The sequence below is a fragment of the Brienomyrus brachyistius genome, chromosome 1 (genome assembly GCF_023856365.1).
Source record: "Brienomyrus brachyistius isolate T26 chromosome 1, BBRACH_0.4, whole genome shotgun sequence".
Lineage (NCBI taxonomy): Eukaryota > Metazoa > Chordata > Actinopteri > Osteoglossiformes > Mormyridae > Brienomyrus > Brienomyrus brachyistius.
Genome location: NC_064533.1, coordinates 43,803,059 through 43,829,678, shown reverse-complemented (window position 1 = coordinate 43,829,678; position 26,620 = coordinate 43,803,059). Strand labels below are relative to the sequence as shown.

At 47.7% G+C, this 26,620-nt stretch overlaps 2 protein-coding genes across 8 annotated transcripts in view; one reads left to right on the top strand and one right to left on the bottom strand.

Annotated features, from left to right (window-relative positions):
- The window catches only part of usp9 (ubiquitin specific peptidase 9), a 34,250-nt gene extending 26,871 nt beyond the window's left edge, over window positions 1-7,379 (bottom strand). For 2 of the 6 annotated variants that reach the window (XM_048970035.1, XM_048970070.1), the window contains exon 1: window positions 6,816-7,379. The gene's annotated coding sequence lies outside the window, so the exon portion shown is untranslated. Of the gene's footprint in view, window positions 1-6,363; window positions 6,621-6,744 lie in introns of those variants that run through there. The other 4 variants (XM_048970060.1, XM_048970077.1, XM_048970044.1 and 1 more) reach the window with 3 other exon arrangements.
- A 1,516-nt stretch (window positions 7,380-8,895) lies between these two features.
- On the top strand, window positions 8,896-26,388 carry LOC125704492 (mediator of RNA polymerase II transcription subunit 14-like). Of its 2 annotated transcripts, XM_048970097.1 has the most exons (30): window positions 8,900-9,818; window positions 10,493-10,519; window positions 10,670-10,775; window positions 11,016-11,189; window positions 11,501-11,633; window positions 11,890-12,018; window positions 12,123-12,230; window positions 13,774-13,906; window positions 14,057-14,207; window positions 14,371-14,482; window positions 14,602-14,727; window positions 14,829-14,907; window positions 15,967-16,126; window positions 16,597-16,791; window positions 17,245-17,379; window positions 17,776-17,852; window positions 18,023-18,183; window positions 19,168-19,314; window positions 19,651-19,742; window positions 20,003-20,155; window positions 20,309-20,578; window positions 20,964-21,056; window positions 21,141-21,252; window positions 22,491-22,673; window positions 22,766-22,995; window positions 23,082-23,261; window positions 23,598-23,705; window positions 23,959-24,084; window positions 24,555-24,744; window positions 25,701-26,388. In XM_048970097.1, the coding sequence occupies exons 1-30, from the start codon at window positions 9,646-9,648 to the stop codon at window positions 25,772-25,774; spliced, it is 4,137 nt and encodes a 1,378-aa protein (XP_048826054.1). In that variant the 5' UTR covers window positions 8,900-9,645; the 3' UTR covers window positions 25,775-26,388. The 2 variants fall into 2 exon arrangements, with proteins under 2 accessions (XP_048826047.1, XP_048826054.1); XM_048970090.1 differs by having other exon boundaries at window positions 8,896-9,818; window positions 20,964-21,252.
- Window positions 26,389-26,620: the final 232 nt, after the last annotated feature.

Sequence of the window (26,620 nt, the reverse complement as noted above, 5' to 3'; positions counted from 1 at the left end):
GCACTGATGAGAACCAAGTGGCGAGCATTCCTGCTAGCATGCGTTCAGATAAGCAGCATGGCCATGAGGCTGATGTTTGTCTGCGGGTGACGGCTAACAGAGGAGCGGCGGAAGCTACACGCCACTATCCCACAGTATTTCTGGCTGAAGCGAATCACGAGCGGAACCGGGTGCCATCACAAATGACTGCATCGTATTCCCCGAGAGCCCTGTCATTTGGTCCATCTAAGTTGGTTCCAGTCACCAACTTGTACAATTTCTAAAAGCACTGTACAGATCACCCGGAAATGCGAATGTTAATAAATGTGATTTTACCCGGTTGCTGCAGGTCCTCACCGTGATGCATAAGTCTGAACGTATACTTATTCATTACACATTCCACCTGTATGACAATTTACAGAATCTTTCCCCACCAGTTAGTTGGTTACCTGTATTCCTTTGCCTATGTTTTAAAGGCTACATTTGAAAAATGACACTTACATATGCTCAAATATCAATATTCAATGTATGTCTTATACACCAGAGGTATTCAAACTGTGGGGTGTGAAGGAATTGCAGGGGGGGCACAGCTGGGAGAAAACAACATGACATACAGTGGAAAGTTGCTCAGTTAAAAACGGCTTTAATACCACTTGTATATACATGAAACTCATTGATATTTAACTGTTTCCTTTATCCTAAAAGGCTTACAATAGACGGAAAAGGTACAATGTATCTGCTTTGAGGGACTTGAAAGCCCAGGCTTGTGGGTTTCAGTGCATCTCTATCTGGTGAGCTACAGGGGGACTGCTGATACAATGGCAAGTTATCCTTTAACATTCTATTTTTCAATATGGGGCGAAAAACTTTACTAACATCCATTCCAGCCCTCGACAAAGCCTCTGCAAAGTTTGAAAAAGATCCATCACACAGTTACTGAGTTATAGTCCTTATGGTATCAAATGCTTCCATTTTAGGGCAATCCTCTCCAAAATGTTATCACCCTTTGCTCCTCACCTATACAATGCCTGCGCAAAGCTTGAAAAAGATCCGTCAAGCGGTTATTGGCTCACACACCAAAGTGCCAATGGCAGTCGTGCTAAAACCACATTTATTCCCAGAGGCTGGGGGACAGAGCAAGCAACGTGATAATTATGCACAAGCAAACTAATCACCAATGAAGTGAAAACAACATCGATTTCTTTAAGGTATTTAGGAGTAAATATCATAAAAAAATAAAAATCAGTAAGGATGCCTGTCAGGCGGATTGGAAATTATTTTTTAAAGGAGTATTTCAATTACAGTAGCTGAGTAGTACTCCGTTACATTGAGGTTTAAGTGTCAAAATCACCCAATAAACATCAACAAAAGGTGTTCATAGTAAAATAACCATGTAATTATTTTTAAACTGATTTCACATATAAAAACAGATAGAGAGGAAGCCTATAGCATTTCCCTGGTCTGAGACGGTTTAACATTAACCAACGAATAAACATGGAACTCATGAAACACAGTTAAATGTTTATCGGTATCAATGACTTCAAAATTTCACCACCTGCTCTCTCATCAAAAGCAACATTTCTTTTTTGCTTCTTCGGAAGTTCTGATTGTCACACATGTCCCAGAAAAGCAACCCACCCAAAAATAAGCCCCAGGTGTGACAAACTCCACTTCTAATCTTTCATCTATGGCCTTGCAGATGGTTAAGAGGCTGCAGGAGGGCCCCCCCCCCTCCGACCACTCAGCTCGCCCACGGCTCCCGGAGCCGTGCTGCAGATATAATTATAGCAGGTTGTTTCAGATGTCCAGACCTTTGGGGGGGGGGGGGGGGGGGATTTTTCTTCACCCATCAACCTTAAATTCTAAAAATATTGTTTTAAAAAGATTAAAGTAACAGCTATGTACAGAAATAAATAATTAACTCGTAGACAAACGAGGACTGCCAGGGGTAGAGACAAGGTTTTCCTGTTTTCATAATCATCCGACCAGTTACCAGAATAAAATGAAACTTTTCAGGTTGGGTGGAGGCACTCGTCCTGTCTTCATGCCTGACTTAACATTTACCAGAAGGCTTCTAATTTACCGGAAGGAAGACCTTGTCATTTTTTGGATGAATGTATTCTGTAATATTTTCTGACCATACCTTAAAAGCGGCAATCACTTGGAATATGTTTTCTTGTTTTTTTATTTTTTTAACAGAAAAACGAGCGACAGACTAAGCACAATTTACAGACCACTTGAAATTAACTTATCACTCAAGAATTAGTCCAAAGGCACATCTGCTCCCTGCTTCAGTCGGTCACAAGGCGAGTTTCAGTTACAGCTGTGCGAACACCCTCCATTCAGCAGCTGATGCCGCAGGTGCCCATCAGGGTGCCACAGGCCAGGGGACACTTACTGGGTGTAAATGCAGTATTTACACCCAAAGCAAATCAGAAAAGCGGCAACGATTTACTCTCAAGAAGGACCCCAGATGCGTTCCTTGTTTTTCCCTCATGTCCCATAGGAATGCCGTTCTCTCTAAATATTGCCACTTTTACATATATTAAACAACCACATCATTTGATAAATAACCCTGAAAGGGGGGGGGGGTGGTTATGGCTTATCAAGCAAATATGCTAGAATTCGGTAGCATAGTCATTGAGGAGGGATGGCAAAAACCTTGGAAAGATGAAAGGCAGCATTTAGAGACCGTCACTGTACATGTGTACGAAATTAAGGCTGGAGGAAAGCATGGAAAACAAGCTTGCCGGCTGCAGGCTTGGATGGGAATGTGACAGGGGCATGTGTGTGAGATGGGGCGCTTTAGGACACGGGGGTGTCCCGTAGAATGCAGACAGCCAGGAAATCAAAATGTCTGCACACACTCAGACTCACATGTGCTCCATTTTGGTGGCCATATTGTCAACACACTTTCACACTGATGTTAGAGAATAAAACAAAAAATTCCTTAAAGACTAGACTGAAAAGCCATGTGAATAAAGAACAAAAAAGCAATCAGTGACACTGAAATAAGGAGGGAAGCTACTTACACAGCATTACACTGCTGTGCTTTGAACTCCAAAATGCAGCTTCCACTTCTTGGTATCATTCAATCTTGGTATCATTCAAAAAGTTTTGCAAGTTGGTCAAAAGACTAACAACTGAAGCGCAACTTTACTTTGTCTTACAGGAGGACACCTTACAAATAACATCACGCATCAAAGAGAGACTCCATGTCATTAGCACATAAACAACATTCATTTATTTATCATCAGATGCTTTTGGTCCAAAGTGACAAACAGCAACAGAAAGCTTAGAGCCAGAGAGCAGGATCAGCCAGCATTGAACAACCCAGGAGCAGGCGGGGAAATGGCTCTGCTCAAGGGCCCAACAGCGATCATATCGCTCTGCTGCTCATGAGATTTGAAGCCACAACCTTCTGGACAGGGGCATAGATCCCGATCCTACTGATATACAATTATCCTTTAAGGAATACTTTGGTTTCATACCGTTTTGATTGATATAAGCGATGTGCAGAGTAACAGTTTTATCATGTATCGGCTTGAAACAAGCAAGCGACAGCTGCCACAAGTGGCTCAGTAGCAGTACTGCTCCCTCACACCTCCAGGGGTGAGGGGTTCAAATCCCCCTCCCCGCGCTGTTTGCTCCATAGTTGCATACTGCCCCTGAATAGCACAGGCTTCTCTACAAGTCCAAAGACATGCAGTTATGTTAACTGGGGTATCCAAACTGCCCATAGCTTCTGTGTGAATGTATCTGTTCTGTGAGGGACTGTCACCCCGTCCAGGGTGTGACCCCTGTCTCGCATATTAATGCAATAAAAACTAACAAAAAAAAACAATCATCTGTTCTCCAACAACCTCCCGAATTCTCGTTGGGTGGCTGCAGGAACACTGGTACAGCTCCCCAACTGCTCTTCAGGGGCACCTCCAGTTCACTTAATTAATTTAATTATATAAATCAATCAATGAGGTATTAATTAGCCAAAATTAAACTGCCTAAGACTTTGCCTTGCTTCACATGCCAGATGCATACTTGTATACCAGTCATGGGCATCCCTGTGTATATGCACACAACACAAGCACACACCACAAACTGATCTTACCATTGGCAAAAGTTACATGGCCATTTTCATCTTAAGTTAAACAAGCTCACAAACATTAGAAGGAATACGGTAAAAATACTACATAGCTATTTTTCTGATATGAACATTCAGTCACACGACAGATATCAGATTTGCCTGGGCGATATCATGAAGGGAAGCAGGCTTCAAGACATTTGCATGAACTTCAGGAGGTAGCGAAACTAAGCTACATCCTGATGTTAGTCTGTCTGGGGGCGTGTGGCCGCCTACGACCCCTGAATGAGCCAAGTGTGGGGCACATCTGGTGTCAAGTAAACAGGGAGATTCATCTGCCTCCCCCCAACAACAAACTAAAACATATATGCATAAAACATGTTCGAGGTATTTGCAACAGAACCAACTTCTAAAACAATCAACCACTTTCCAGATTCAAGAGTTATAGATGCTGAAGCCATTTTCTCCAAGCAACAGAAACAGGCTCATTATTAGCAAAATCACAGTTAATGACCACAATTTAAAAGATCCTGAATGTTTCATTTAACAGTGCAGCTTCTGATTTACATGCATAAACATATTCAAAGCCAAACGAGAATAGGTTTTGTAACTTCAAGACAACACCATTGCAGAGAAGACTGACAGGTAACAGGGGAAGAAGCCCTTTGCTGTTCTTCCACTAATACTCTGTCAAAACACTCCAGATTATCATGACACTGCCACTAGTTCAGAGAACATCATTCAGTCACCTGCACAGCTCTGATTGGAGAAAGTCCAAACATGCAAGGACCATAAACCCCACGATTTCCGTGGCATCCAAAAGCAAATCTTGCACCTCCTTTGCCGCCTCAGTTCTCAGCTAAAGGATGTTTTGCAGAAATACATTTTTAAATATGAAAACACCAAACTAATGTGATTTTAGAACAGGCTTCTGAAAGAACACTGCATGCACAAACATAAAGGCACAATTAATAGTAATTAAATGTTTACATGACATAAAATATTTTAGGCTAGAGTTGCATAGTTGCATTGTGTTCATTTATAGGTAGGTCATATATTTACTTCCCATACAAGACAGCTGCTACAAAATTTGAAATCAGATCCAATCATCATGCATAATAAGCCATAAACTGTATCAATATTACAGTATTTTGTATGTGATGTACGGATGGGGCTTTTTTTCTAAATAAAAAAATACAAACGGGTTTGTGTTTAAATAAGCATTTCCATGCGGTTTATTTTGCATTAATAAAACCAATTCCAATTTAAGTAATCGAGATCAGTGACATCACGAGCTGCCTCTTCACCTTTTCCCTAACATAGCAAACGCTCAAGGCAAAATAACATCTGTCGTTTCAAATAGCAAAGAAGCCCAGTCAAAACACCGTTAAACAAATTACAAATTATAATAAGTGGCATCATTGACAAATATTTCTAATTAACCGATTCATTATAACTTTCATTCTGATTGCACCTTGTGCTTTTTTAAGCAAATAAGACAGAACGATCTAGCATGGCACTGCCAAGGCCAAACGCTGAGCCTCCACGGCCTTCAGATGATGGCACCTAGACAGACGGCAAACAGGTTGGCTTCAGGCGGCGGGAGGGATTATGGGAGGCCGGGGTAAAACATAATGAAAACAACAGACGGGCTGTCTAGGAAACAATGCTGAATTATCCCACATTTACTAATAGAAAAATATAAGTAACAATGATGATCCAGTCGCCTAGTAAAACACAGTTAGTCCACCATGGAAGGTAAAGTATGCCGGACTGAAGACTGCTAACCGTGGGCTTAGGCCAGCCGGCTGGTTTGGGCCGGGCCGAAGGCGGACGTGCGGGGGCACTGCGGTCGGTCGGTGGGTGGGTCCTGGTACCGTGCGATCCGCTTTTAAAGGAAAATACAGAACCGGACCGCTGTCAATACAACACACGATTAGTATTGAGGGGAAGATCCGCCCCTGATGTCGGCGACATTCCCGAGTAAATAACACTGAACACACAACGTCCACCGTATTAAATACGTACTCACTTCGGCAGAAACCGGTCACCTTTTCAGGGTTATTTCTAAAGTGATGTGATCGTTAACTGCATTTATCAGTAAGTAAATATGCAAAATGTTTACGAAAAGCAAAAGAAACTCCTGCAGGGTTTGTTTTCTATAAGCCATGTCTGTTATTAAGTGGGGAAACGTGAAAAAGCAGACTCCGTTAATCGGAAACCAAGCTGATCTTCACCCAGAAGTACATTTAGCGCTGAATAACCAGGCCCTGGTGTGCAGGCGTCGCCCGATCGGGGCCTACCGAGACAGGGCCGCTTTCCGCCGCCACTCCGCCTCGGAAATGGCGCTCCGCTCCGGAGCCAGGCGCCGGCTCCCCGGCCGCTCGCGTCACCCGCGCGGCTCACGGCCAGCCCCCGGCCCCGCTGCCTCCCTCAGAATCCGCTTCATAACATTTCCATGCGACAAAAAAATCCCCAGAGTTTCACCATTTACTCCGCGCTGGCCAGAGACAGGGAGCCGGCGGCCATTTTCCCCCCTCACGGTGAAAACACAGCGGACCGGCTTTCCGCACAAACACGCTCGGCACCCACCCCCCGCCGCGGGCTTTGTCAGCCTGCATCCCGGGATAATAGGTGTCCCTTGACGCCCCCCCGGCCGCCCGAGATCCTTTAAAGATATTTACCAGAACCAGTGGATCCAGACGATGCAATTGTAACAAAGGGATACGGCCGCGGCGCCAGGCTAGCCGCTTACCAGGAATGGGAAAGCCTTCGCTCGGGCTCTCTGTCGGGCACCCCGGAGCCTGTGGGATTCACTCGGGTCGCGACCAGTCTCATCGGCGTGCCTTATATGAGCGTTTTCCTTGTATGTAATCTGCCTGTGATGATGGTCTTGCTTCCTTGGTTTTTTTTGTCTGCTCTTGGGTGTTTTTCCTGCGTCACCAGCAGCGGCAGCCCCCCCTCTTTTTCTGGTCCGACCGCTTGTCAGTTCAGTCCCAGTCAGTCACTTCGCTTCAATATGGCGGCGGTGCTTGCAAGCACTTCACTGAACGATCTGGCTGTTAATCTGCGTCGATTTGCCGTGTACGACGCAAAAACCTAACCGGCTGCAAGAGGCCAAGTATCTTTCAGAATAACTTCAATCAGGACAAGTCTGTCGATTCGTCCCGACACGAAAACTCCTCAGTAAACCTCTCGCACCTCCTCCTGTCGTCACGGGTGTTATGAAATAGAAGCCATTTTGGCTCTTCTCGGTGGCCCTGTGTACATGTGGTCATGAATGTAAACTAATCAAAGATCCCAGTAGCTCCTCTAGGCGCCGATGAAAATCTATATCTATGGTCGGACGATCACGTCAGTGTCGTTAAGAGACCCGGATGATAGTGATCTCATGCGGTTACAGTTCAAGTTCAACGTGCCTTGCCGAGCCAGGGAGGTGCTTGGGGGCTGAGCAGTTTCTCTGGATGTTTGGGGGTTGTAGCTGATACCTTTGTGTTCAGACAATGCCAAACAGTATTTAAACAATCAGCATTATACCAGTATATATATATTTTTTGAATCTGAGTAGATTTTTTATGTTTGATGTTGTTTCAAAACATAACCAGAATCTAAAAATTTGGGGTTATTCTAAATGAGACATTCTGGTCGTTTTTGTAGTGATGGACAGTAGATGCTTGTTGTTTACAACGGGATATTATAATTACAGCTTCATTACCCTAAAAGGTATATTTTACCCAATAAGATAGATGGCAGCAGTACATTATCTTTTTAGAGACGCCAGTGAAGGTAGAATATAGTATTACTCGAGTTGCAGAAGAATTTATGAGATTACTTTCCAGTTTGAGCGAAAATAGCCATTAACTAAAATCTAATTGTTATATATATTTGAAATTACTTCTATCAAAAAGAAAGCCAATAAATGCATTTGAAGAACAGAGGATACTTTGAAATCATCTCACAGTACACCATGAAGGGTGACTTAATGACAGCAGCAGTTGAAAATAAGAAAAATGTAACCATAAGAATCTGTAAGAATTGTGTGCGTTAATGTAAAATGGACCAAAAAAAACTGCTGTTAAAGTTTCACGGACACCATGCAGCTAGAATTAGCATTAGCTCCCACGACATATAAGTAAGTCTGTCTCAATGCTTGCTATTTTCTAATTCCAGAAATAGAGGTAACCAAAAAAAATACAGTCCCAGCACCTTTGATGAGATTTTGGATTATTGATTGTACTTTGAAATCTGAAGGGAATACTGAGCATAGGCTGAACTACAGTACTGATTAGGCTTGTGATTTGACTATAGATTGTCAGGGAAGGGTGCAGTCTAGCGTGTGGTTACCGTTAAGATTCAGAAGTCTGACAGAGGACTGGATGCAGAATGGAAAACGGCTGCTGACTCAAAGAGCAACCCTTTTAGTGGCAGGATATCGGGGTGGGAATAACGCCGTCCAGACAATTCTTTTAAGGCTGTGTGCACCACTTACGCTTCGCTGATTATCAACGATGAAATTTGTATAATATATTCATTATATTTTCTTAATGGTCAGTATTGGCAGCATCAACCGTTTTTAGAGATGTGCGATATATTGGTTAACAGGCTATATCGGTATATTGGGATATTTGTTAAATTAGACAAAAACAGTACTGGGCAAATTTTACACATCGGTGCATCACTGTACGATTATGTAAATTATTACAAAAAACGTGCTGTCTTTACAAGAGAAGCGTTGGGGTGTTCTGGGTTTTTACATTGATTAATATTAAATGAAGTAAGTAATATTAAATTAATTTATCTATGTTAAAGTTAAACAAGCAATATCCATCGGGAATATGTACTTTAACAGTTATATACATTAACCATAAAACAATTATTATGAACTAGCTACATAGATACAAAACACGAAAGATTCGCAGAGCTAAAAATGCATTACCTGAACGTTAATATGTTATCTATTTACCTATACGGCATGTCACCCGCACTGCGTGAGGAAACCAGACTGCCAGGCAGCAAAGCGTTGCCACTGGAACCGCTTTCAAACTATGTTGGTAACAATTGGCACTTCCACCGAGACAGCGTACGTCCCCTAAGTAATCATAACAATAAAATAAAAGGACATGCTCATCATTTAAATGTACGAATTTATATTTAGATATCTAAGAGACTTCTGTGTATCATAAATACATCCTTATATACAGAATATGCGTAAAACATGGTGGGGAAAAACTTATCAAACGTCAAAACAACGGTTAGAGTCACTGGACAAAGTTGTGATTGGTTGTCGCTTGTGGGGGAGGGGCGAACTGGAGCTTCCGTATCCGGGGTCTTGAATTTGTAATCACTTCCGGTGGGAGAAAATGATGGCGGTACGGAAGCATTGAGTGGAATTCATTTTATCAGCGTGTTTATGTCAGCTTTCCGATGGAGAGAAGACGCCAGTACCGAGCTAAAAGACCCAAGGCGTAGTGTAAATAGCTTAGCTTTTGTCCAGAGCGACTTGGGTCTTCGACTTTCACTTTTCATCCTCCATTTCTAACCCGCAGCTGTCTAGTCCGGGGCTCTCGGTTCTCTTGACTTTTAAAATGGCTCCGGTACAGATTGGTTCAGATGGCCAACTGGTCCCGGTCGGGGGTCCAACTTCGGCGCCCCAGGTTCCTGTTCCGGGGGCTCCGGCGACTCACGGGGTTCGGCTCAGCTTGCTGATTGAGTTCCTGCTGCAACGATCTTACCATGAGATCACGCTGCTGGCTGAGCTGTGAGTAAAAACCCAGCTGTGTGTGGCTTCCAGTCCTATCCCGTCCTGTCCTGTTAAACAAAAGTAAGCAGCAGGTGTGATATTGCTGCTTACAACCCCCCAGCCTTTGTGTGTGCAAAACCTTGCAAAAGATAGTATTCACTGACTTGCAATTCGAATGAAGTTGTATCGAAACGAACTCCCGTCTCCTTAGATATGTTTATTTTTATGTCTTATGTATGCATATGTTTACGCATGAAATTCATAAATATGGAATGGTCCATGTGGTAAATATGAGATTTCGCGTGAAATATACTTTATGTGGTTGAATGATCATTTCGTCCATAGTTTGAAATGTTTGAAAATTACTGTTAAAATGTGATTTATGCAAGTGAGTGATTCTGTTAGTCCATTGAGTATATTGTCTGTAGGTACAGGTCAGTACTGTGAAGCTTATTCTGTGTGGTTTTGTCTGGCTCCCATCACTTCATATTTATAAATCACACATTTAAAAAGTTCTTTAGTGCTTCATGGATCTAGTGCTGCCTCTTGTATTTACGGAGAGTCATTACCCTTTCTTCGCTGAGTTGATTACTTGTAGTATCTCAGTTTTGTTTGGCCTTCAGTTCATACATCTAACTTGCTGTGTTCTGGAAAATAATTCTACTGACAGTCTTTATTATTTTGTTCCACAGACTCCCCCGAAAGACAGACATGGAAAGGTAATATTTTCTGAGTTGCACGGTTTTGCTACTGGGGAAATGCAGGCAGCCGTGGGCAGTGGTCACCTTTGCCCTGCGGGAATGTGGATTGAGCGTGTGCTGCGTGATGTGCTTGATTTACGTCTGATGTGGTCACTTTACTTATGACAGGAAAATCGAGATCGTGCAGTTTGCCAGTCGCACCCGCCAGCTGTTTGTGCGGCTGCTGGCCCTGGTGAAGTGGGCCAGCAATGCTGGGAAGGTGGAGAAATGTGCGGTATGTGTCAGTGCCCGTCGCCTCGTTTTGCGCCTCAAATTACACGTTGCTTGTACTGCAAATGACACCTGAGTGTTCATTTTAATCATTTTGCTTTGTAGAACATTAAATAACTTTAGGAAAAGTAGTTAATCAAGTCTGTCGGTCGATGAATGGAAAGGACAGTGTAGAAAATGGTTTCTGGCCCCTGTTACCTTGTATTGTTGACTAATGGGCTTATTTTTCGGCCCTTTGGAACAGATGATATCCAACTTCCTGGACCAGCAGGCCTTCCTGTTTGTCGACACAGCGGACCGGCTGGCGTCGCTGGCACGGGACGCCCTCGTCCACGCCCGCCTGCCGAGCTTCGCCATCCCCTTCGCGGTCGACGTGCTGACCACAGGCTCCTATCCCCGTCTCCCAGCCTGCATCAGGGTTAGCACCCTGCTGCCGTCTTAGTGTCCAAATGATCCAGTACAAATGTCTCCTGATGTTTTGGGAACGATGGATGCTGCAATCATAGGTCTAATAAGTGCTTAGTTAGTTTCATACTGTACCTAATTATAGATCTGATCCAAAAATCCAACAGTACTTCCTGATGTGTTGCTTTGAGTCTTAAGATAGTGTCGCACTCACACACATTTATGCTATTATTGTTTTTATTTACTGATAAGATTTGTCTGCATTTATTCAAACGTGTTTGCACTGGGCACCTGAGTTTAAGGCTTTGTGTGTAATGACCACAGGAAAAGATCATCCCACCAGATCCCATCACCAAGCAGGAGAAGCAGAGCACCCTGAACCAGCTTAACCAGATCCTGCGACATCGGCTGGTTACCACAGACCTGCCGCCGCAGCTGGTCACCAACCTCACAGTGGGTAAGGGCCAGCTGGGTGCAATCTGACCTTAGGGCAGTGTGTTCTTCTCTGCTGCGTTCGCCTGTTTCTCTCAGGCGATGTCGCGTTACTTCGCGTCATGTGGGAAATCTGAATTGGCTTTGTTTTCAAGTCCCTATTGAAGAATTTCCAGGTGAAGGATCATTATCGTTCAGGTTCCAGCAGTAACGTGTACAGCTGAGGGAGTCTCAGTTTAAGGTTGTGGAATGACTGATGGATACCGCATCATGTTCTGAAGCCAACGGGCGTGTGAAGTTTCGCGTGGAGGGCGAGTTTGAAGCCACGCTGACCGTGATGGGGGATGACCCAGAAATACCGTGGAGGCTTCTGAAGCTGGAGATCCTGGTGGAGGACAAGGAGACGGGAGGTGGGCATCGTGTTGTCATGTCAGCAGGGTAGGAGATCAGTGTGTCGCGGACTGTAGTTCAGGGCGGCTTCAGTGACCAGTTCCCTCGGTCTCTCCGCCCGTAGATGGTCGCGCTCTGGTGCACAGCTTGCAGGTGACCTTCATCCATTCGCTGGTGCAGTCCCGGCTCTTCGCTGACGAGAAGCCCCTGCAGGATATGTTCAACTGCCTTCGTATCCTTACGGGCATCCAACAGGGGAACCTTGATGTTGGTGGGACCTGCACCTCTTCCGGATTTGGTGGGGGTGGGGGGGGGGATGGGAAAGCAGCGCTATGCTGCCCATGGCTGGGGCACTAGAGGTGGCCGTGAGCTTTTCTGTGTGACAGTTTTCTGTCCCCCTCAAACTGAGCTCATAAATTTGCCTACAGAGTGCCCTCTATGGGCAAGTGAGGGAATCCCAGTTTAAAGCAATGAATTCATTTGAATGCAATAAAAGTTCTGTTAGAGAGTTTGGACTGAGCGACGAGATTTTCATGCCGGTGACCCCATTATATTCGTGGAAGCGATTACCATGCCCCCCCCCATGCTAAGCCAGAGGCTTTTTTAGTTAGTTTTTTTAAATCAGAAGCTGATCTTAAGCATCTTTTAACTGTCTGTAATATTTAATAGTTATTTATGACATCTTACCTTTTGTATTGTTCAGTCTGTTCTTCTACCCCTGTACCTTTTCTGTGAATGTAACCCTGTTTGCTGGGCTGGTGTTTAAATGCAGCGTGACCCTGTTCCCTGCTGCTCCTGTCCTGGCAGCTTCCACGCTAGCGCCCCCTGTCAGGTGAGGGCGACTGAGGATTCCCGTGGCTTTTCCCTGCATCCTTACTGCCAGTGTTACATTCTCCCATCACTGATGGATTTACTGGCCACCGGCCTCTTGCACGCAGCCGCCTTTCCAGAAGGCATCTTGATGAGCCGATCAGTATGCTGGCTCCGTGCTCATCGACTGATCTCCGTTACTCTGAAATGCCACATAACGCCATCGCTTGCATGCTAGACATGCTAGAAAGTCGTCGGGAGACCTTAGATGCCCTCATCGCAGGGCCACTGAGCCATTAATCAGAAGGAAATGACTCTTCGGAAGACTGGCCCATGCTGTCTTCATTCTTGGAGAACTTGCAAGAAACGGTGCAACAGTTCAAGTCTTATTATCGCGATAAAGTTATTACTGGAATTTCAAGAAATAAATAAATACTAGCATGCTGAATTGTTCAAGCAGTGTGATTTTCCTCAGCCCCACCAGGTCTACCGGCCATCGTTTGTGAGACTTCCAGCGATTAGCGATAGCAAGCGATTACCTGTGGCACCTCCGCATCCGCGCACTGTGCTCTGAATGGCAAGCGATCACGTCGACACACGTATTTGCATGTTTCTCTATGCAGAGCAGTCATGGTCGCGTACGTGCATGCAAGAGAGAGAACTCACCAGTTCACCTTCTGTATCCCTGTTGTAGAATCTATAAGTTGTAAAATTGTTTCCAACCAACTTGCTGTGAAACTGGGAAAAGCTCTCATACTTGCCGTTTTCAAAGCAGACAGGATAATCCGATTGGAAGGTTTCTGCATCGTTATGGTGGCTTGTCTTCATAATTTAATCAGACTCTGAATATCCTCCAGAGCCTGGAAAGCCGAATGGCCGCCTACCTTGGCCCACAGTGGTCAGCTATTTACACTACGCCCTTCAGTGGCAGCCGAAGTGTTGGTCCTTAACCGGGGGGCCCGCAGATTCGTTCTGCCTGTCACTGCAGCTGGAGGTGCTGCACTCCCAAGCCCTCATGCTAATCCGTGAGCGCTGGGGCGACCTCGTCCAGGTGGAGCGCTACTCTCCCGCCAAATGCCTCGTCCTCTCCGTCTGGAAGTGAGTTGGCCGCCGCCATTCTGCGGCGTCGTTTCTCAGCATGAGAAATCGACACCCCTGATGGAATTAAGTCATATTTATTTTGATCAGAAGCTGATTGTAGGGCTCAGGTTCGTCTGTTGGTACAGAATGTCCTGTCCTTCATTACAGCCAGCAGGTGCTGGGCAGGAAGACTGGAACCGCGCCCATACACAGGGTCAGCATCAAGATCGACGAGGCCGACGGCTCCAAGCCTCTGCAGATATCCCATGAACCTCCACTGCCGGCATGCGACTCTAAACTAACGGAGAGGGCCTTGAAGGCAAGACCAGAAAGTGTACCCGAGTGTCTTTAACTGGACACGTATTTGTTTGCGTGTAACCCTTGGCACAGTTGACCAGTGTTATCCTTGTGCCATTTGGATGAATGTGGCCCTGGCAAGGTCGCTTCTGCCTCTTGATTCCCACGCCCGTCCTGTCTCGCAGATCGACCACCTGTCAGTGGAGAAGCTGCTGATCGACAGCGTACACGCCCGGTCCCACCAGAAGCTGCTGGAGCTGAAAGCTGTCCTGAAGGGCTATAACCCCAATGAGAACTGTGAGTGACGTGGGATACGGTGACCTGGTGACGACTGGCAGGGTGTTTGCGCCGCAGTGCAGCAAGATCCCCTCATTTCAAACTCAGACTGAAGCCCAGAATATTATGTCACCCTGCAGCCTTCATGGAGTCCGCTCTGCCCACTCTCGTCATCCCCATCCTGGAGCCTTGCGGGCGCTCAGAATGCCTCCACATATTTGTGGATTTGCATTCCGGAATGTTCCAGCCCATGCTGTACGGCCTCGGTAAGCAGGGGAAGCAAAGTCGTCGGGAGACCTTAGTTGCCCTCATCGCGGGGCCACTGAGCCGTTAGTCAGAAGGAAATGACTCTCCGCCTTTCCCGTAGATCAGTCGATGCTCGACGACATCGAGAAGTCCATCAACGATGATGCCAGGCGCCTTGTTTCCTGGCTGCAGCAGCTCAAGTAATGTTCCTTTTACATGTCATGTGCTCAGCGGTTGGTGGTGTGGTGGGGGGGTAATTTGGTTGTGACATATTGGGCATTAGCATTACCTTTAGTGATACTCACCGACCTGGTGTTTGAGCAAAAAGCTTTTGTACCCATGAGCACAGAATCAAGCCCCCATCTGTGCCGAGGCTGTGCCGCTGTCTGAATCTCTCTGGTAGAGGCTGTGCCGCTGTCTGAATCTCTCTGGTAGAGGCTGTGCCGCTGTCTGAATCTCTCTGGTAGAGGCTGTGCCGCTGTCTGAATCTCTCTGGTAGAGGCTGTGCCGCTGTCGGCCGCTGTCTGTATCTCTAAGCCTGAATCTCTCTGGTAGAGGCTGTGCCGCTGTCTGTATCTCTCTGGTAGAGGCTGTGCTGCTGTTGGCCGCTGTCTGAATCTCTCTAAGCCTGAATCTCTTGGTAGAGGCTGTGCCGCTGTTGGCCGCAGTCTGAATCTCTCTGGTAGAGGCTGTGCCGCTGTCGGCCGCTGTCTGAATCTCTCTAAGCACGAATCTCTTGGTAGAGGCTGTGCCGCTGTTGGCCGCAGTCTGAATCTCTTTGGTAGAGGCTGTGCCGCTGTCGGCCGCTGTCTGAATCTCTCTAAGCCTGAATCTCTCTGGTAGAGGCTGTGCCGCTGTCTGAATCTCTCTGGTAGAGGCTGTGCCGCGGTCTGAATCTCTCTGGTAGAGGCTGTGCCGCTGTCGGCCGCTGTCTGAATCTCTCTAAGCACGAATCTCTTGGTAGAGGCTGTGCCGCTGTCGGCTGCGGCCCGGATCTCTCTGGTAGAGGCTGTGCCACTGTCGGCCGCTGTCTGAATCTCTCTGGTAGAGGCTGTGCCGCTGTCTGAATCTCTCTGGTAGAGGCTGTGCCGCTGTCGGCCGCTGTCTGAATCTCTCTAAGCACGAATCTCTTGGTAGAGGCTGTGCCACTGTCGGCTGCGGCCCGGATCTCTCTGGTAGAGGCTGTGCTGCTGTCGGCCGCGGCCCGGATCTCTCCTAGCATCAATCTCCGATAAAGGTTGTGCCGCTGTTGACCGCAGGTTTTGGCTGGGGGAGCAGAGGTGCCGGCATTCGGTGAAGCACCTGCCCACGGTGTGCAGCGACACGCTGCCCCTGGCCAATGCCGCCTCGCACCCGGCCGGCAGCCTGTCCAAGCACTGCCTCTTCGTCAGGCTCACCCGCCTCCCCCAGTACTACATTGTAAGTCCCTGTTTTTTGTTTTGTTCATAAATGCATGTCCTGTACATGTGTGTAGCAATGCAAATTCGCAATATTACATTCTCGCAATGCCATATATGGTGCAAGCAGATCGTCTCCCTGTTTGGTGGTTATGTCCTTACCTCGTACCTGAAGGAGATGCTGATGTTGGTCTTGGATTGAGTCTCCTTTGCCTCTCTGGGTTTAGCTTTATCTTATTCTGTAACATAGAACCCTATTTAACCCTGATGTGATTAATATATATGATAAACTTAACAATGCACAGTAATATATGATTTCTAGAAAATGAAAAATATACTATGTATCCACTTTTCCCAGTTGTAGATTTATTTACATGCGACACCTTAAGGTCTTGATCAGGTTGTAGTACTAAATAGAATATGATGCCTTCCTGGATGATGTTAAAAGTCCCAGGGTGACAATCACCTTCTGGCCTGGGTCACATCCTGTAGGTGGTGGAGATGCTCGACTCTCCCGGGTGCCCCACCGAGCTGGACTTCAGGTACTACTTCCTGTCCGTGGTGCATCCGGAGGGTGACGACGGGCCGGCCAGTGCCCAACTGCTGAAGCAGTTCAAGCCCACCCTGGAGGAGCTGGTCCAGGACACGGTGTCTGGCAGGGCGGTCAGGCCAGGGGCCAAGAGGAAGGTGGGCGGCACCCACACCCTGTTGGGGGGCGGGGAGCAGAGCTAATGGAAGAAGTCGCATTGCTGTATTCGTGTGTTTCGGGACAAAGGTTTGCATGTCCCCCTGGTTTGGAAGCGCTCGCTCCAGTGTCTGATTCGCTGAGGATGTGAGCAGGCTGACATGTCAGAGCTGAGAGCAGCTGACAGGCCGGCCTTTTGCAGTCGCCTCTGGGAAATCCCATAATGCTCTTTGGCTCCGCAGGAAGGGACCTTTGGCTATCATCTCCAAGAAGGACCCTTTGATTTTGGGGAAAAAATATTTTTTTTGTATTTTCTATTGAATGAGAGCTAACATTTTTTGCGAGTGCTTTAAGTCAGATTACATGCCAAAATAAACTTTCAGAAGCAGAGTTCTGTAGCTTCTGTTCTGTCTTGGTGTCCCATTGTGTACTGAGCTGCCAGTGATCCTCCACAGCTGTCTGGGGACAAGGGTCCTGTGGAAGCCAAGAAGCCCAGGCGCTCGGGGGAGATGTGTGCCTTCAATAAGGCGCTGGCCCACCTGGTGGCCACATGTGACACTAACATGCCCTTCATCGGCTTGCGGTATGAGGTAATGCAGTGTCTGGGGGACAACCCTTTATCTCTTATTGTTTAATAATTGCAACTATATCAAAGCTGGCTGCAGCTTTGAAGTTCTTTGACTGAAGTCTTTTAGCCTGAGTCGCACAGCACATGAGTGTCCTCTGCAGGTCCTCATTTAGGCTGCAGTATGAAATTAATTACATTTTCATATTTATCGGACACTTTTATCCAAAACCGCTTGCAGTTGAGGGAAAGGCTATAATTTATGTGAGCTCCCTAGTATTAGAATGCACAAGCTTTGCGTCGTTCGCCCAGTGCTCTGTCGATCTACAGCACGCTCCTTCAGGGGCTGTTATACCACCCACATGGCTATGTGGTCTTCAGACAAACATCTTCAAAAAGTATCTTTGTCATCTTCCTCCAGCTGTCCAACATGGAGATTCCGCACCAAGGAGTGCAGGTAGAAGGGGATGGTTGTAGTCATGCCATCCGTATCCTCAGGTGAATATTCCCTGTAGCGCTTCTCTTAGAACTCTGTTGTACCCTGGCTTTTTATCTTAAGGCCTCTGATCTTCTTTGACTTTTGGCCTCAGACCAACGAGAAAGAAAGCTGTTTTGAATGGAGGTTTATCTTCCGAGTCTGTGCTGAGGTCAGTTTCCTGGTGTCCCAGAATCCCAGGCTGCAAAGGGGTGAGCGAGGAGACCCAGAAGGCCCTGGAACGCACCCTGCTGGACTGCACCTTCCGTCTTCAGGGCCGCAACAACCGCACATGGCTGGTGGAGCTGGTCTTCTCCAACTGCCCCCTCAGCAGCACATCTAGCAAGGAGCCAGGTGTGTGCGCAGTGACGGCCTCACCCCCCACACGAGCTGCCCGTCTTTTGTATAATACAGTAAAATCCCGTTATAACGGACTTCAAGGGACCTGGCAAAACAATCCGTTATATCCAGAGTTGCTGTATGCCCAGAACACAACTACAAGACACCATTTACTCATGCCACACCCCAGCAGACACACTTGTGGTATAGATTATTATATTGTACATGTAGTAATCCAACTTTACCTGAGCAGATGCGTGACTATTAATAATCCCGACTCCGTATCTGCGCTGGATATCACCGGCATGCCACGCGCCTTGTGGGCGGAGCCTGCATGTCCGTTATAGCGAACAAAACTACAGCTAAAAGCGGCCCTAGGGACCAAATTGTTTGTCCGTTATGAACGAAATTCCGTTATAAGCGAGTCCGTTATATCCGATGCTTTTTCTGCATGTTCTTAAAGACGCACGGCCGGGACCAGCGGACCTCATACGTTATAGACGATACTCCGTTATTAGCGAGTCCACTATAACGGGATTTTACTGTATACGAAAAAAACCTAACAAACATGTTTAATATTACTTGCACTCACTTGGATTATAGCTTCTATGTCCCCAAGTCACATTTACCCTGCAGATAGATACTATTTGCATCATATTAAAATAAAAGCACGTTGAAATCTTTTCAAATACGCTATAGTTTGGAGTGGGGTCAGTTCTCTATGAATTCTAATTAAGTGATTCGTTTTTCAATGTGTGTTTAGTTGATTGTGGAGTAGACATGTGAAAGCTGTGATTTTTCACTTTAATGGTTGGCTGCTCTAGACTTGGAGTCTGTGTCTGTTTCGTTAGAACGACTCTGAGCTGTGGCCGGCTTTACTGAGCGTCCTGCTGACGCGTTTGTGTTGTAGCTGTGAACTGTAATACTCAGCTTTTGACACGAGCAGGAGTCTTGAACTTTAGGGAATCGATAGCCCTGTGTGCGTGCGTCTCCCCACAGCACCCACACGCCGCGTGTACCTGACGTACGAGAACCCTCTGTCGGAACCTGTGGGTGGACGCAAGGTGGTGGAGATGTTCCTCAACGACTGGAGCAGCATCAGCAAGCTGTACGAGTGTGTGCTGGACTACGCCAGCTCCCTGCTGGGTATGTGGGACACCCCACCGCCAGCCAAAACACTTTTCCTTTTAGCAATGACTGACTAAGAAGCTTGTTCCACCGTCGCCGTCAGTACAAATGAGAGTTTTCACTACGAGCTGGAGTTTGGCTGAACTGCATTGGTTTATTGACACGATTGTAACTCGTCCCTCAGTAGACAGGCTTTCCTGACAAGCCTTTTGTGTGATTCTCAGTTTTCATCCCTGCAGTTAAAATGGCTGCTGTGACAGCGAGCCTAGCAGTGTGCTGAACTCGGGAGCGATCAGTCTTCTCTAATGGCTGCCTGCTCTGTCTCCCCCCGTCCCCCCCCCCTCCCGCCCGCAGACATGCCGTCCTATCTGAGTCTCTTCTCTGAGGTCCGGCTGTATAACTACCGCAAACTGGTGCTGTGTTATGGAGCCACCAAGGGCAGCTCGGTGAGCATGAGAAAATCGCCCTTCAGCATCATAACTGTTTCACGTTGCTCGTGAGAAATACTCACGGCAGGCTGCTGCTCCCCAGCCTGCTGTTAATGTTCTGGCTGAAAGCTTTGTACTGAAGCGGGGGCGAGTCTGTGGGATAAACGCTGATGAAGGACCCAATTAGCCTGACAGCTGCCCGCTGTAGCCGGGGCTGAAGGACCAGTGCCGTCATATAACCGTGTTTGATTTTTCTGTTCCGTCGCGTCCTAATCCAGGTGACCATCCAGTGGACCTCTAGCAGCCATCGATGCCACCTCTCCCTGGGCACAGTGGGGCCCAACTCGGGCTGCAGCAACTGCCATAACATCATCCTCCATCAGCTACAGGAGATGTTCAACAAGACCCCCACTGTGGTGCAGCTCCTGCAGGTGCGTCAGGATTGGCAAACGCTTCCTGCTTGTGGTATTTGCATTTATTCAGAAGTACGGGCGTCTGAACTTAGTCCAAATAAAGGCGGCAGGTTTAGCGCCATTGTTAAAGATCCCCAAGCTGAAGGTCTGCTGGCGGCCCCCGTCTCGCAGGTTCTCGCTGACACCCAGGCCCCCCTCACTGCCATCAATAAGCTTCCCACGGTGCCCATGCTTGGCCTCACCCAGAGGACCAACACGGCCTACCAGTGCTTCTCCATCCTGCCCCAGTCACCCACGCACATCCGCCTGGCCTTCCGCAGCGTCTACTGCATCGACATCTACTGCCGCAGCCGCGGCGTGGTGGCCATCCGCGATGGCGCCTACAGCCTCTTTGACAACACTAAAATCGTGGAGGGATTCTACCCGGCACCAGGTCTTAAGGTACAGCTCCGGCTTTTCAGCCTCTTTGCCAGGAGGATGGCGTCTCCATAGAAAGTGTTTTAATATTTACACAAGCAATCTTATTAGCTACCGAAGTCTCCCATTGCTATATTCGGGGCCCCTCGAGCAAACACTGTCCCTCGGTATTACCGTCCCTATCCATTCCCAGATCGACGCCTGCATTTGTAAATCATAACTGGCTTCCTTCTTCACTTCCCAAGGCATTATGGGTAACTACTTTTGAAACAAAAGCCGGAGCTCATTAAAATGTGAATCTGAGGCTGTGCTTTGTGATTCTGCTCTGCGTCATTTTGGGCGAACTTCACTTTGATTGGCTGGGAAGAGCCGTCTGTCATTGCAGCTCTTCTCCCGCCTCCTTCCACAGACGTTCCTGAACATGTTTGCGGACAGTAACCAGGATGCCAGGCGGCCCTCTGTGAACGAGGACGACAACCCGCCGTCCCCGGTGGGCGTGGACGTAATGGACCGTCTCGTGTCCCAGCTCCCCATCAGTCACACACATGCTCTCCCCAGTCTCAGCTCTTCTTCCTCTTTGTTTCAGTTTGCAAAGCAGTCTCTAGGGGGGGCGGTTTACCCACCACTCACGTCCCCGCCCAACCCATACCACCAGAACGTGGTGCCTTCGCCCTCCATGATGCCCACACCATCCCCTGGTAAGTAGCAGGACAATGGCGCCACCTTGTGATGGTCTGGGGTACAAACAACAAATGAGTGTGCGTGTGTGTGTGCGCGTGTGTGTGTGCGCGTGTGTGTGTGCGCGCGTGTGTGTGCGCGCGTGTGTGTGCGCGCGTGTGTGTGCGCGCGTGTGTGTGCGCGCGTGTGTGTGCGTGCGTGTGTGTGCGCGCGTGTGCGCGCGCGTGCGTGCCATTGTGTGTCTTTTACACCTGCTCCATCGTCCCCGCGCCACCTGCCTTATGGCGACTGATGGACTCGTTTGTGAATGTTCAGTGATCGGTCACAGATTCATTTCGGTCCTGAACCTAACAGGAGCCCCAGTGCAGGGGTCATGTGTTCAAACTTCCTCCTGGTGGCAGTTTTGAGCTGCTGCATTTTTATCACACTGTATGGTGTTTAATATGCAGTTTGTGTGCCCAGATAGCAGAGCTGGTTAACTTAAGCTAAAAGTCATGATTGTCCAATAGGAATGCTCCTTACTTAAACTCTTATTGGACGATTATCACTTGCAGCTTAACCCAGCTAACTGAGAAATCCTGCTTTGTGCGACACCCCCCAGCTCCCCGCCCCCGGTGATATTCTAGGCCGCCAGAATAGGCAAAACCATCGCAGGTGTCCAATGTTTTTTTTTTTTTAATTTCCATTAGTTTAGAGAGCTTTTTAAATATCCTTTGTCCATCAAGCTGCTAAAAACACGCATTATTAAAACTATTAAGTTGGCTGCCTGCTACCTTAGAATCTCAATTGAATAAGTGTTTGAAAAATGTGTGGGTGAAAATCTAGGCTTGTTCTGTGACGGTCCTGGTGTGTAGCTTTCTGGAGGGGGATTACGGGAGGCCCTGATGAAATGACTTCCTGGCTTCTCATCTTGTCCCTCTGTGAGGGATTTGGTGTTTGGGGTGTCTGCCTGTGGTCAGGGTGCCCCCTGCTGGTCAGGCTGTCCATCCAGTCTGCAGCAGCCTGCTAGAAAAGAATCTTTTTGGAGGGAATTTGTTATATTTCATGCTATTTGCCTTTTTTTTATTTGTGTGACAGTCTTGTGAGCTAGAGTGGTAAAATCCACTACACTGGGTCATTTGACACTCATCCTGTCAATTTGAAATGTCCTGATGCCTATGGTGGAGGATGATGATGGTGAAGAGGATGATGAGGAAGGTGTTTTTATTGCTGAAAAAGATGGATGTGACCTCGATGCCCCGCTGTCTGTACCTTTCAGGCACTCTGGATCCCAGCTCACCCTATACCATGGTATCTCCCGGGCAACGACCCGGAGGCTGGCCAGGCTCTCCCCAGGTGTCTGGCCCCTCGCCCGGCACTCGCATCCTCGGCATGTCGCCGGGAAACCCCTCCCTCCCCTCCCCCATCCCAGATGCCTCTCATTCGCCGCGCGCTGCCAGTTGTAAGTACCAACAGCCTTTGAGGTACAGAGGTCCGTGCTGCTGAGTCTGATTGGTCGGTTAATGCCCTGCTTCCTGTGCCTCCCCCCTCCAGCCCTATCAACCAGCATGCTACCCCCCCGTAAGCTACCTCAACGCTCCTGGGCGGCCTCCATCCCCACTGTCCTTACCCACAACGCCTTGCACGTGCTGCTGCTGCCCTCGTCCACACCGGGCCTGGTCCCAGCGCTGGCCGGCAGCTACCTCTGCTCTCCACTGGAGCGCTTTCTGGGATCCGTCTTCATGAGGAGGCACCTTCAGAGGATCATCCAGCAGGAGCCCAACGTGAGTCCCTACCCCCCCTTCCCTGTCCCCCTGTGGCCCCTCGAGTGCCAACGGGGCCCCTGACTTGTCCCTCCCGCCCGGCACAGCTGAACATCGTCGCGTCCAGCGAGCCCGGTGTCATCATGTTCAAGACGGAGGGTCTGAAGTGCCGCGTGGTGCTGAATCCCAAGACGTACCAGACGCTGCAGCTGAAGGTGACGCCTGAGAATTTGGGGCCCTGGGCCCAGGAGGAGCTGCAGATGCTGGAGAAGTTCTTTGAGACCAGGGTGAGCAGCATGCGGGCGGCTGCCGGCCACCGGCTTCCTTTGCAGTCTCCTTCGTTTGTGTATCTGTGGCTCTGTCTGGGTTCAGGCCATAGACCTGGAGCTCTGTCCTCCAGAGTTGGCGCTCACCTTATCTGCTGGTGTAGAGCCCCTTCCAGCAGGAAAGCTGCTTCTCTCTGAGTCTACAGGACGTCTGTAGAATAAGACGGAGATAGGAGATCCAGGCAGTGTTCATTAAGAAATGCGTAGGTGGATCCACAGAATCCTGCGCAAACGGCACTGGGGGTGGGTGAGTGTTCGAACAGGAAGTGACGTTAATGGCGTCTGGTCTCCCACCAGGTGGCCGGCCCTCCTTTCAAGTACAACACACTGAATGCTTTTACCAGGCTGCTGGGGGCCCCCACCAACATCCTCCGCGACTGTGTGCGCATCATGAAGCTGGAGATGGTGAGTGTCCGTGGTCGCTATCGCCAGAGAAGGGTCCTGGGCTAAAACCCAAGGGCGACCCGGCTCTCCGTAACAGCACCTCCTCTCGCTAACAGCCTTCCTTTAAAAGATCAGGCCTGCTGACTCTCTATCTCATCTTTATTACCACCATTTTATATTCCATGGTTTTATGTGTTTTTTTTGTTTAATACTCTGGTGTGTCGCTGTATCATCGTCCTTCTTCCCTGACTTTACTGGGTTCCCTTTGCCCCAGTTCCCAGACCAGGCTGCCCAGCTGAAATGGAACGTGCAGTTCTGTCTGACCATTCCCCCCAGCGCACCCCCCATCGCCCCCCCAGGGACTGTCGCCGTGGTGCTCAAATCCAAGATGCTGTTCTTCGTAAGTGGGCTGCAACCTGCTATCCTCCTGGGTCTTTTCCCTTACTCTGTTTCCACAAAAAAACCCTCCAGCTTTGCTGTCAGACAAAAGGACACAGCCCTGATGTAGTTTTGTACTCCAAGGTACAAACAGCAAGGGTACAGTTGGCAGACCCCTGAGGGTACAGCCCCAGTGACAATCACTGTACCTGCAATGGTACAAATTGGTGCTTTTTTTGACAGTGAAGGAGTCAGGTCTTTTGGACACACAGAACTTCTAGCATGTCTAAACAAAGCTACTTAAAGGCATTGCCGGTCCTGCCGCTTAAAGGCATTGCCGGTCCTGCCGCTTAAAGGCATTGCCGGTCCTGCCGCTTAAAGGCATTGCCGGTCCTGCCGCTTAAAGGCAGTGGCGTTTCTTTTTCTGACTGACGGACTCCATCGCAGTGCCATGGATCTACAGAGAAATGAGTACGTTTGTGTCTTTGGCAGCTCCAGCTGACCCAGCGGATGCCCCTGGGCCAGGAGCCCGTGTGCCTCATCGTGCCCATCGTGTACGACATGGCCACGGGCCTCACGCAGCAGGCCGACATCCCGCGGCAGCAGAGCTCCTCCGGCGCCGCCGCGCTCATGGTCAGCAGCATCCTCAAACGCTTCAGCGACATGCATCCGCCGCGCCAAGGTCAGTGAGGACCAACTGGGGCCTGCTTGTACGCCGCAGGTGGCTTCTGTGATGATCCCGCGCATGTCTGATGGAGGGCGGTGGCAGTGAAGGGGACGCGGAGATGACGCTCACTAACATGGGGACAGAGAAGTGTCAGTCTGCAGTCTCTAACAGAGCATCGCTTACTGATTTGATTCGGCCAAAACAGTTTAGAGATTAAGGCGATAGACTCTCAGATTTGGGATCCTGACTTTTGAACCCCGTATTGCTGCTGTTCCTCTAAGCAATCCTTAAATATCCGGTTAGTGAGAGAGACTTCTGAATATCATAATCAGAATCTTTATTGCCACATGCAAAATTAAATTGACACTGCTTGCTGCTGACAGAGACATGACAATAGACAGTGATTACATTACCCCCCTGTATCTGCGGTCGCTGTGGTTTATCGTGGTCACATTGTGAAATGTGTAACAATGTTTTTTCCATTGTTCCTTAATCCTTTGCAGGGTATAAAAAGGATGGAGATTCATTAATTCAACTTGATACGTGATATTTTTTCATTACTCTATAGTCTCTTGAGAATTAGGCCCAAATGTCAGAATCCCTTTTATTTGAGTATAGTACTGTACAGTGCGGTATAATGTACAATGCACATTTCTGAATGTAATGTTTGCCTTACTGCACATAATTTATCAATTACCATGTGTACGGACATAAAAATGACCTTGTATATGGAGTCTGCAGATGGTTCGCTGTTATCCACAGTAGGTATTGGAACGCATCCCCTGCAGATACTGTGGGCCACCATACTGATAAGATGCACAATAGAGAGTGGTTATTGGTACAAGTTATGGTAAATACAGTGGTGAAAGTTAACTAGGTAACCAAGAGAACTAATGTGTGGAGGAAAAGCAGGCTACCCGTTAATGTTAAATTATTTCATTTCTGAAGTATTCTCAAACTTTCTCCTCCAGGTGAATGCACGATATTTGCTGCCGTTCACGAACTTATGCTCAACCTCACGTTGCCCCCTAGTGGACGTCCCTAGCAGAAGCAAAGCAGCGATCGGTCCTTGTCCGGGATCGCAACTCCGCGCCACGCTGGCGCCCTCAAGTGCAAACAGAAGGAATAGCCATTGAACTCCCTCCGTCTGACTTCCATGTAAATATCACGTTTTATAAATGTATGAGGACAGAACTGCAGGAAGCGTCTTTTTGATAAAGTCAGCCACAAATTTTGGATTCAAGCAGAACCAACTGAATTTATTTTTTTTGCAGATACACTTCTTATATAAATATTACTGTAGTGTTTTTTTTTACAGCCTAGAGTACCTTTTTATATTTCAGTGTTAAAGAATGGCGGGACGGATGAAGGCATTTGGGGGGGGTTTGAAGGGGAAATCTTTATTAAATACTTATGTCGCAAAAATAGCAATGTTCATTCGTTGGATGTACTCTGCAAACTCCTATGTAAATTTTCTTTCGATGTTTTCACATAATTTAAACCTTTTCTGTTAAAGCTGTTACTTTGAGTTCTATAACTGTGACAAACTTTATAAGTAGGCCTGAACTGTATTTTATTTGTTATTGAGTCTAAAAAATGACCCGAGACTACTTCTTATGGTTTAATAATATTTAATAAAATGGTAAATAAAATTGTCAACACGTGCGTCATTTCCGTACGTTTCCGCTCACATTAAATGTTTTGAAATTTTGTTTACTGAACTGTCCGGTTTGTGTTAAATTGTAACTTTACTGCATTTTCGTCAACAACTGCCATTAGTAACACGGATTAATGTGCTTATGCCGAATAATATGAGGTTGGAAAACTGCCCCCCCCCCCCCCCCTTTACAATTAAGCATTAACTTCTTACATTGGGTTATTCCTTCTGAGA